The 12,340-nt window shown below is 26.7% G+C and overlaps 1 protein-coding gene across 2 annotated transcripts; it reads right to left on the bottom strand.

Annotated features, from left to right (window-relative positions):
• Positions 1–2,263: 2,263 nt before the first annotated feature.
• Positions 2,264–5,929, bottom strand: LOC111287452 (nudix hydrolase 25-like). 2 transcript variants are annotated; one of them, XM_022878029.2, is made up of 6 exons: positions 5,686–5,929; positions 5,106–5,156; positions 4,530–4,622; positions 3,894–3,988; positions 2,669–2,780; positions 2,264–2,566 (listed from the first exon to the last, which is right to left on the bottom strand). In XM_022878029.2, the coding sequence occupies exons 1-6, from the start codon at positions 5,749–5,751 to the stop codon at positions 2,462–2,464; spliced, it is 522 nt and encodes a 173-aa protein (XP_022733764.1). In that variant the 5' UTR covers positions 5,752–5,929; the 3' UTR covers positions 2,264–2,461. The 2 variants fall into 2 exon arrangements, with proteins under 2 accessions (XP_022733764.1, XP_089616138.1); XM_089760012.1 differs by lacking the exon at positions 5,686–5,929 and adding an exon at positions 5,272–5,295.
• Positions 5,930–12,340: the final 6,411 nt, after the last annotated feature.

Below are 12,340 nucleotides of genomic sequence, written 5' to 3' on the forward strand. Positions count from 1 at the left end.
TAAGCAAGAAAAGGACAAAAACATACACATCAAAAATGATCTTTCCCATCAATTTCTAAATTTTCAAAAAATAAGAATAAAAGGTATGTTTGGTGAATGTCCAAGAATCATCAAGAAAAGAATCTCAGAAAAGAAATTCCATGCACACATATTACTATTAAAAGTCAAGAAAAGAAATTCAACCAAACGAGCTTGTAGGTAAAACCTATTATTCAATTCGTTTTTATTATAAAGCCTAAAATCACCATTATATGAGCAAAACTTCAAACCTTAATATCACTCATCATCAAACAGACAGTCAAACTCCCCTCAAACAGAAATGAGAGAAAAAACAACACACACAAAAAAAAAAAAAACCCAGAACTCACTAAAAAGAGAAACAGATAAATGATTAAGGAGAAAAAAGAAATGTTACCCTTTTTTTGTCTGTAAACGACGCCAAGCCAGGAGATGAAGAAGCTTGAAGCTTCAAGATTGCAGACAAGATACGAACTGCTCAAATAGCACCTCCAACACCTCATACGTAGAAATACAGCACGACGTAAGCGTATATTTATACGTAGGCATATGTATGTACCCCGAATCTGGTGTGATGCTGACAAAACAACTTGAACATGTCAAAACTGAACTGCTGTCAGAAACTCATCGTTACTATTTACATTAAATACATTTAAAAAAGGATAAAAATTAACTGAGTCAAAAAAAATGGAAAACATTAGTAATGTATTCATTTTCTAAAAACGGTAGATATTATCTAAAAGGGTGTTTTGGGTTCGGACGAAATTCGAACCTTACCTAATACCCACATTTCCGGAGCTATAAAGAGAGAGAGTGGGGGGGATTGAGGGTGAGTGAGGTGATCATGTCGTGTCAGCCATGATAGGAATAGGATTGCTCTCACGTGTTATCAGAAGTCAGAAGGAGAAACGCAAAGCGATTTGGGTGTCAGATTGGGGGGCTGCAAATCACTGAGCTGGCTTTGTTCCGCCGGTGAGACGATGAGTTGAGGTGGGGCTGCGAATCATGGACCGCTCCCTTCCACAGCCGTCAACTTTTTTTATTCACAAAAATAAATAATAAATAAATAGTTATGATTTATGAAGCAGTAACTAATCAAAGGGTTTAATATACAAATAATGACTGTATTTTTAAAATAATCTCTTAATTATTTTTTTAATATAAAATAAATAACTTTTAAAAAATTTTAAATTAAAATAAAATATATCAATAATTTAAATCAATTTTTTTTTCTCATGCAACAATTTATTTTAAGGACGCGTTAACATGATAATGTTACGTCATTCGTCACATGACACTGTATTATCATTTTTTACGTTTAATATTACGTCAAATTAAATGATTAAATTAAAATAATTAATAATTAAGTTATTTTTTAAAAAATATTCATATAATTGAGTAATTAATTATGTATTTTATCCTAAATTAAATTAGAAAAATATATAAATTTGTGGTTTTCAAACGAAAGCTGCGTTTCATTCACTTGAATTTTAAAAATATTATTATTATTATTCTTTCCTCCGTCTCATACATTATTTTATTTACATATTTTTAATTATTTCAGATTAATTTTTTTTGAAAAATTAAAATAAAATAATTATGTTAACTTTTTCTTATTACCATAATTGCTCCTTTTATTTTTCACAATAAAAATAATCTTTTAAAAATTATAATAATGCAAATCATAATTTAAATTTTGATCAAACGCAATAATACATGAGATTAAAATGATTATTTATTATTACATAAAAGTTAATTTCATACAAAAAAATCACTTTTTACTTTGTATTTTTTTATTTCACTCTTATTTTTTTAACTCAAAATTTAGTAGAATGACAAAATAAAAAATATCAAATTAACACATTGAATTCTTCTTATGAATAAGTTACGATGGACTTAATAAATTTATATATTTATATAGATTTTTTATATTATATCAAATATGTATAAAATATAAAAAATTATCATATTAAATTTATATTTATATGTTACATATAAAACACATTTTTTATTTTTATAAAAATCATATATAATTTTATTAAAATTTTAATTTATATTATATATATTTTTTATCATTTTGGTGTAGTCTACCGTGAAAATGAAGCAAATATTGTGCTGACTTTATGTAATCAATGTAATAAATCAACCTTTAACATTATTGATAAGGTAAGAAGGGGATGATTCATTAGGTTTTTTTTTTTTTTTTTTAATCAAGTATTGCATAAATATATAGAAATAAATGAAATAAATCAACAAACAAAACAATATATAATTGCACAAAGATTTTATTACAAGGAAACAGTGATTTAAATTTGGAAGTTCTAATTTTCATATCCATTTACAGAGAGCAAAGATGGATTAAGAGAGTCCAAATATAATCACTACCAACCAAAAAAGAAAAAAGAAACATGGAAAGAAACCTACAAAAACACACCCATGGCGTTCACCATTTCGTCGATTTACATTTAGCGGCTTTGCTATTGTCACTGAAGTAAGGCCTGAAGGTCTTCATAACTTCTTCGTATGTCGGCCTTTTGTAGTCCACTGCCTGCAATCGATTTGTTTAGACATCTTAGTAAGCAGTTTCATGGGATACTCGTCACTAAAAGTTACTATAATAGTAATTCATAATGTTGCTACTGCACCATACCTGCTCAACAACTTCTTCAGGGGTTGCCCATTTCCACTCAGCAAATTCTGGGTCTGCCTCTCTATTTGCTAAGTTGATCTCACTCTCATCTTTTGTTAGTCTCATAAGAAACCTGTCGATTGTCCAATCTATTGTTAGCCCCCAGGTCATATGAAAAGATGACAAACTCTTATAATTTCTTCCTACGCATTTCATGGCCTCAGGTAAGAAATGACTACAGTGATTAGAGCACAGGTTTCGTGCACAAATTTTCATACGGAGAGGGAGAAAGAAAAGGCCAGATATTTGTAGATTGTACTGATCATGGTTTAAATACCACGTGCAGAAAGAACGATGCAAGCATCACACATGCACACAAACATCAAAACTGTCAGACAAGGTAATGAAACATATTTCAAAGACTTTAACCTAAACGTCTACAAAGGCATATGCATATGGCTAGCCACTAACTTCATATGAGGATGAATGGCGTAGCTAAAGTTGCCCCTTACAATTTCATATAAAATCCAATAAAAGAGAATTTTGAATTTGATTGTCTTACCAAATTTACTAGAAAGAATATGAACAAAAGTTAGTTATATTATATCTCAGTCTAATTCCATTACATCAGACACAAACACACACAGCCACACACACAAAAAGTATCCATGAGCTTCTCCTTAGCAGCTCTTGCAGGAAGAAATTCAAAACATCCTACTTCCATATATATATATATATTATACATCTTTCTACTACCACATCTCTACACATGCTGATATTCCATAACTCCCATCATTTCAAATCCAGTAGAATGCTGCTTCAGATAGGATATTGAGACAGGATGGCACCCAAGAATATTGCTTCTTTATGTTGCTAAAGATAGCAAGTGAGCTACTTCAAGTAATGCTCAGCCATTACCAGATAGCCCATGCAACTGTCCAATAGGGTTTGAGTTTTTCAGTTTTTCCCTAACTAGAAAATGCAATAGTCGCTTTCCTCCTAACAGCCGGTATAAAAAGAAGAATATATAAATTTATAGAAACAAGGATAAGAAATATGCCACTGCAGGCATGCCTTAGATGCACTGAATACAGTGAGAATTCTGTTGCCACTAGCTTAAAAATTAAACCAAGCTGCTTCAAACCAAACTGGCTTTCTTCTAATAGATGAGGCCACCTGTATGTGAATGTGTGCACTTGGACAAAAAAAAAAAAAAAAAAGGAATGGGAAGAAAGGAGAAACAAACCACTTCTGTGCCTGCCCATGCCATTCACCTCCCCAGAGTCGATTCACTTTGGCCTTTACCGTAGGAGGAAAATCATATGTCAACCAATTAGGAACCTGCAAAAACACAATGTAAATTAGATGTACATCAGCAATAGCATAAAGAAAGAATTAAATAGGAGAGAATGGAGGAAATTGTATTCAACGAAACTCTTGCTTGGAAGTTTAAGAATATAGCTTGAACGCTTTATACTTTTAGTAGGGATTTTTGTTTCTAGTACCTTTATTCAAGTGATCATGTAATTTGAAATAACTGTATGTATCCAATTTCTGTTATATTTGTAGACAATACATGAAGAGAGAAAATGTTGATCTGCTCTCTTTTTCTTTAGCTTGTTTCGAAATTTCTTTGCTTTTGAAACATCAAGACTTTAAATATACCATGCATGTTATGGCTAAATAAACAGTGATTTTGCTATTAATAATTCTAAACTCGGATCCATCTTATTTCATTCAATAGTTAAATCCCTCAGGTTTGAATTAGAGTGACAAAAATTAAAACATAATAGAATGATATGCGTGAAGTGCCGCTGCCAACTGTGTTTAAAAGTCCTACAGAAAAAGCTAAAGCATAACAAGACTATCCTTTTTAACAAACCTCAGCAATAATTTCAGCAGACATTACTCCAGTTTCTTCTTTCAATTCCCTGATAGCTGCAGATCTTGGCTCCTCACCTTCTTCAATACCGCCCTGAGTTCATAAAATCGAAAAATTATAATCAATTAAATTAGTCCAAATATAAGGTGCACTCTTAGGCCATCATAGGTGAAAGCAAAATGAAGCTTTTGAATAACCCAAAAAAGAAAAAAGTAAGCAGCAATATAAGAAGTCGTTTATTCTACTGCCATCAAAACTTGAAAGACACTCAAATGCGAAAAAAACACAACTGACTGGCAAATCATTCCTTCTAATTTATCATGTGCACACTCACTGAAACAGAAAATGAACAAAAGAGCTTCAGTTGGGAAGCAACGAAGTTATAGTCAGCAATACAGCGAGAAATTTTCAGCCATTAGGGTCTAGCAAGACTATATTTTGGATAAGAATTGTGCAATTACTCAGAACAGCCAGCAGGAAAAAAGAAAAAGAAAAGTCCTCCAGTTTTAACTAATAATTGAAGTTTTCATCAAGCAATGATACCTACAATAAATAGAAAATCCAACAAGGTATTACCTGAGGCATCTGCCAAGCTCCTGGAACATTCAATCTCGAAGCTACAAAAACCTGCAAGCAGCAAAACGAAGTATTTTCAGCTTTCTCTACCTATATAGTTTGCATTAAAAAACCTCAAACAACCATTAAAAAACTTAAATTTTCACAAAAAAACTCCAAAATTTACTTGAATTAATTGAACTCAGGCTCCAAAGTCCACCACCCAGAAGCTTTTTTTTTTTTTCATATAGTAAACATTTTAACAAACAAGCCAACAATGGACTTAATTCCAAACTACATTTTCCACTTATTTTTCATATTCTAAATATTTTAATCAATAAACAGTAGTACAACAGAAAGTCTATCGGTTCTGTCCAAGTTATTTATCTTAAAAAAATGAAAAACACCCAGAAAATCCACACACAGACATCCAAAATTTGACTTAATTTAATTTTGGTAACTTGAATTCAACTCTTTTTTTATTATTAGTTAAAATTTTCATACTGTTTTCTTTGCGGGCTATTAATCAACTCAATCCCTCTGCTTTAAAAATATCAAACAAATAAAAACAAAAACCCGAGAAAAAAGAAAAGAAGGGTACCTGATTATCAGAGTTGATTAGACAGACACCAACGTTAGGACGATAACCGGGGGGCAGTCCCTCCATTCTTAATTACTACTTTTTTTTTTTTTTCAGAGAAAAAAAAAAACAGAGTAAATGCTGTATTCAGTTTGAGAAATTCAGGGCGAGATCAGAAGGAGAAGAAAAATGAAGAAAAGAAGTGGGTTTTTTTTATTGATTTTATGATTTTTTTTTTTTGGTTTATAGGAATGAGTGACGCTGACCTTCAGCAAATGATAAAAATGGGTGACTTTTATAGAGAGACAGAGGACAAGGATTGCGGACTCTTATCATGCGCACCCCCTTCTTCCCTGGTTGCTTTTTTCCCTTTCTTTTTAGATTCTTCTAGCTATGCTATCATGTCATTCTCTATTTCGTCTCATCATGTACTCCACTAATAGAATTGAGACACGTGTACAAAATTTTTTCCCCTATTGCATTGTCCCTACATTAAAAATTTAGGTAATAATTTTCACTTTAAGTTTATTAAAATTTTTAATAAAATGTCTTAAAATTGTTAATTAACTCTATTAATTTTTGCAACCTTCAATCTAATGATTGTTACATATTTTTTACTTAAAATATTAAATTTCATTCTTTTCGTTTAAAAAAAATTACCTAATGTGAATTACACTTGAATGCAATAACTTGTTTTTAATTTCATAATAACTTTCATCCAACACATTAAATTTTGAAAAAATAATTATAAAAAATAATAAATTTAAAAATTTTGGTTAAAAAAATAAAACATAATTTATAAAGTGGAGAGAGTATACAAAAAAAAGTATGGAAGATGGGATTGACGGGGAAGTGGAGCTCAAGCTAAACAAATGAGAACGAGCACATAGAATAAATAACAAGCGAAAGAGAGAGAGAGAGGGAGAGTGACAGAGCGAACACGCGGAAAGGAAGGACAGCGCTGCACTAAATGACAAAAAGTTGAACAAAAAAGTAGTGGCTTGGGCGAGAGAAGGACGTTGACTTTCAGAAGAGAGAGAAAAAAATTTTCCCACTCCTTTTTTCTTTTTCTTTTTCTTTTTATGATGAGTTGGTGACATTATCACATTAATCATCATCCACCACCCGCAGGTGAAACAAAATCCTTTTAATACTTGCCATGCCATCCCCCTACTCGCCTCTGTTGGAGCGTCTCCCTCACGCTCTATTGCTGTCCCGTCGTTTTCATCGTATGACGGAGGTCTTGGGTAGCAACGTTATCTGTATTCAGTACCGTAATCGCATTGGTAGATTTAAATAAATAAAATAATAAATCACCAAAATATAAACAATCAGAAATATTATTCATGAAAAAGAAATTGTGTTTGGGTTTGACTTAATCTTTATGTTAAATTTTTAATATTTTATTATGATTTTAATTTATGTTTGTAATTTTATAACAAATTATAAATTTTTTTAAATTTGAGATTAGACTATTGTTTTAAAAAAATCTATAATTACAAATAAAAATGAATTACTACTAATTCATATAAAATAAAAAAAAAAATCAAATTCACAAATAAAATAGTGAAGGATAAGATTATGAAATTTTAAAATTTTAAATTCAAATATCATCATACGTGAATTTAATCAAATTTTTTATTAAATTTATTTGCCTATATATTAAGTTGTTCATTCCTTAATTTATCAATTTGATTAATTAATTTTTTAAATATAATATTTAAAAATGATTGGAATTTCTCTTTTACTAATAATTTATTGAAAAAATAATAATAATCTATGTATTATCAAATTAATTTTTGTTTTACTATTTAATGAACCCCTTTTGAGGCTTCTTAACATTTGCCTTAATCCAAAACCAATTTTAATAGAAAATAAAAGAATTGACAATGAGATTCATATGAGTAAGGAATTCATTTGGATGAGTGAAGAAAATGGGTTTGTGGATGATACATGTGACTAATATAAATGGCTTTCATGGTGCCAAAGAAAAATTTTATTGCCATCATCATTCAAATTACTTTTGACCTTTAGCCCTATAAAGCCAAGACGCAAGAATTAAAAGTCATGAATTTCCTACAAATTTTGGATTATTACAAACTTTGTCCGTGAAGTTTGAAGCATCTCTTTGAATGGGTTGAATGTTATAGTCAAAAGTAGCCTCCACTCTTGGAAAATAATAATAATTTTTTTATTATTTTTGGCTTATCTATTTCTATTCATGCACTTCTCAAGTTTTTTTAATAAAAAATATTATATTTGATAATAAGATAAAAAGGTCGTAGATGTTATTTATCTATTTTTATTTATTTAAAAATTTATCTAAATTAATTAAATTAAATTTTAAATATCTTAATTTAATAAATGATAAAATAAAGCTTTCCAAAAAAGACGGATACTTAAAACGCATTTGATAATATTCCCATAAAAAAAAAAAGTTAGAAAATGTCGGTACCATTTTCCTCGAAAGAAAGTCAAAAGTATTGACTTTTAGTGAATCGTACAAAAATTAGGTTTAAAGTTTGTCAGATATTTTGTTCGAAATTTATCATGCATTTCATAAGGTTAAAAAGAGTAACTTAATTAATGAGTCTTGAATTGCGAGTTTTTTTTTACAGTATTTTATTTAAAATATTTATTCATTAATAGGTTTATTTTTTATTTCATAAATAAAATTTTTTTATCACATCAATGTCATTGTCTACATTGCCATAAAACTTGTCACTTTGTAAAATAATAAAAAAAAAATTTACTAAAGTTTGATTGCGAAATTAAAAAAATTAATAAATTTTATTATAATTATAATTATAATTTTAAATTAATTTAATTTTATTAAAATTAATATTTAAATTCAATTAAAAATAAGATAAATTTATTCAATCAAAGACTAAATTTTTGTGTTTCTCTTCAAGCTTCTCTTGCGGTTTCATACTTGCAATTAATCATCAAACATTAATTCAAAGAAAAACATTATTTCAATCTGATAAGTCAGAAGAAAATTACCACTTTGATTTTTGGAGGAGATTTGACAAGCTTATCAATTCCTTTGATACCATATTCATATTCAACAAAATATAATTTTCTTTGTCTGTCATTAATTTAGACAAATTTGCAAAACCAGTGATGTTATGGATGTGGGGCTTTGCCCTAAAAATTCTTTCAACGATCCAGAGTGCATCCAAAATGATAGCGACAACTTCCATTCCCGTACTCCAGCGAATATGAGGTACCCCACCCTAGGCAGAGTTAACGAGCGACGTAATGGATGACCTCTAAATTTAGATTTGAAGGGGTATTTAAATAAATTTAATATAATTTTTGTATTATAATTTATATAATATAAAAATATAAAATATGATTTTTTAAAAATTTTTATTAAATTTATATATAATAATTATTAAAATTTTAAATTATATTATTTTTATATTATATCATCGTATTATATTGTATAATATTTCATCTATGCTTAAAGTTTGCCGCCAACGTTGAAGTGCATCCCATCTCTTTACAATTTTGGGCATTTCGTTTTCTTTCTTTTGTCAATTCAAAAAATATTATTTTATTTACACAATGAAATTTAAATAAAAAATTATGAAATAATTATTACTATTTTAAAAAATATGTTTGAAAGTGATTACAAATCAATTATAAATTTTTGTTACTAATTTTTTTTATATTACAATTAATAATGTTGGATATGAAAAAATACTTTAAATAATCTTATTCAAATTTTTTATGATTGTTTAAGGTATTTTTTAATTAAAAAATCTTAAATAATCTTTAAAAAAAATTAATCCCTAAAAATAAATACTTGAAAATTACATTATTTACAAATTTGACTTTAATAAAAAAGTTATGAAATTATCGTTATTATTTTAAAAAGTATGTTTGAAAATGAATGTAAATCAATTGTAGATTTTTATTGTTAATTTTTTTATATTACAATTAATGGCATTTGACATGAAAAACGCTTTAAAAATCTTATTCAAAATTTTAAAATATTATTTAAGTTGTTTTATGGCAAAAATGCATTAAATAAAAATTTAATAAAAAAACAAAAAAAGTAATAAAAAAAACACTAAAAATGGGTCAAACTTATAACTTTATGGTTAATAATTATATGCTCTAGCTAATTAAGTTACTTCAATTTTTTTATATTTTATTTCTTAAATCTTATAAGTAATTAAATAGATAATTAAAAATATTTTTAATTAAAAATACCTTAAATAATATTATCCAAAAAATTGAAATGTATTATTTAAGCTATGTTTTTTTTATATATAAAAAACGCCTTAAATAACCAAAAACACTTTAAATAATCATCTTAAAAAAAATTAAAACACTAAAAAAAATGAGTTAAATATACAATCTTATGATTAATAACTATATACTCTAACAAATTGAGTTACTTTAGTTTTTTTTTTATGTTTTATTTCTTAAATCTTATAAGTAATAAAAATGATTATTTAAAACGTTTTTAGTAAAAAACTTATTAAATAATATAGTTAAATAAATGAATATTATTATTTAAGATGTTTTTTACAAAAAACGTATTAAACAATTTCCTTTAAAAAAATATTAGAGATTAGTTAAGACATTTTTTGTATCCCCTTAAAAAAATTAGAGATTATTTAAGATATTTTTTGACAAAAAATTAAAAACGCATTAAATAATCATTTCATATTTTTTAAATAGCATTTATTTAAGGTATTTTTTGATAAAAATGTCTTAAATAATCATTTTAAAAAATAAAAAAAATTATTTAAAGCATTTTCTAACTATAAACGCTTTATATAATTTTAATAATTTTTTATTGATGATATTTAATAAATAAAAAAAATAATCAAATAAAATATTTATCTTTTTTTTGCTGGTAAAAATATCATTTATCATTTGAATATTTATTATTAATAAAAACTAATAAAAAATTACCATTATATATATATATAAAATTATGTTAATTATTCAAAAATTAATATATGTGAATTCACTATAATTAAAATGAGTGAATTTGAATATAAAATATCTTGAAAATGAAATAAAATCTTGGATATCATATTTTTTTTTAAATTTAATAATTCATAAACCAAATACTTCTCGAGTACAAACCAGACATATTATGATGAAGCAGGTAATTTATCATTGCCGATTACAAAGACTCAACTTTACATAATTTCAGGCCATTTCTCTCTCCGTATTATCAAAATATGAAATTATTTTTCCAAAAAAAATCCCCAAAATAATTATTTAGTGAAAGAATCGAAATTCAATTACTGATTTTCTTAAATGAAAATGAAAGATTATCCACCTGCGTTGAACGCAAACCGGTGAAAAGAAAAAAAAAAAGAGAAAAAAATAAATTTTAATTACAACCTGTCAAGTTACCACTAATTACCAAATATACAATGGTATGGCTTAAACTATATTATTTATGGAACAAAGATCATAATTACTCTTATTGAAGAAAAAGATTTTAATTAATCAGGAAAAATGCTCCTTGAATTGCCTTTTATGACGTAATTTTTTTATTACCACTTATGTGCGGAGATGTTTGATGATAGGTTTATACATGCAATTTATGTTGATACCTTATTAAATTTTAAAAAATTAAAATCAATCGAGAAGTGCAAAACCTTTATTATATTTTCGTGTTTAAGAATAATTTTTCATATTTTTAATTTCAAATGCCGTTTAGCCAAAAAAAAAAATCTTACTAATGTCTCAATGTTACAATAAAATTATTTATAAATTAAATTAGATCGAAATCGAATAAAAAATTCATTTAAAAATTTTTATTCAACAATCGACGGGAAAAAAAAAAACTTGACACAAATGAACAAATGTCGAGATCTAATTGTACGACATCAAAAGAAAATTGATAAGATCAAAATCCAAGAAAAAGTGTTTCAAACAATGCTTGGACAAAAGATTCATTCGTTGTATTGTGCCCAAAAATTGGTTAATTTCTGCAGCTGAAATAGTTTTGGGCTGCATGTTTTTGCCACTTCACTTGCTTTTTCCACTGCCGTGGTTTCTGAAAACCTATTTGATCGGATGGGTCCAAATCGCAATACATGGGTCTGAATCACATTTACATTCTCCTGTGATATCAAGAGAGAATAATTTTTTTTAAATTTAATCCAATTTTAATACTTAATCCTTGTTTAAATATTGAATTTATCTATATTATCAATTAGTACAATCAATTTATATTGAATACGAGTAATTGTAATGGTATATATTATAATATATTCAATCATGTAATATGATTTTAATTAAATGTAAATTTGATTTAATTTTTTATTTAAATTCATAATAAAATTGATCAATTTTAATTAACATATATATTATATGAAATCGATCAATTAAATTTCGTAATTTCGATTTGAGAGATATAAAATAGTTTTATTTCTTTTTACTATACAAATCACTGCTCATAGCTAGCTTTGAGGATGGCATCGGAAAAAGCAAAATGACGGTATCAAATTTGAGGATCTCGAATAGGGTTTATTTATATGGACGGTAAATTTAATTTTGATAAGATTGATAGTGAATTTAATGATCATAATAATAAAATTAGAATTTGTGATAATATATGTATTTGAATGTAAATATAATAATAATAATGATGAGATAAATTATAATGAAACAAAAAAATAATTATTAAAGATATTAA

This window comes from Durio zibethinus, chromosome 4 (genome assembly GCF_047325235.1).
Source record: "Durio zibethinus cultivar Kanyao isolate XHJ-2024 chromosome 4, ASM4732523v1, whole genome shotgun sequence".
Taxonomy (NCBI): domain Eukaryota; kingdom Viridiplantae; phylum Streptophyta; class Magnoliopsida; order Malvales; family Malvaceae; genus Durio; species Durio zibethinus.

Coding starts and splice junctions, on each gene's coding strand:
- LOC111287452 (XM_022878029.2), bottom strand. CDS start 5,751: ATGGAGGGACTGCCCCCCGGTTATCGTCCTAACGTTGGTGTCTGTCTA. Junction 3,989..4,529: donor CTGCTGAAATTATTGCTGAG/GTTTGTTAAAAA, acceptor GTGTTTTTGCAG/GTTCCTAATTGGTTGACATA. Junction 2,781..3,893: donor CATGGGCAGGCACAGAAGTG/GTTTGTTTCTCC, acceptor GACAATCGACAG/GTTTCTTATGAGACTAACAA.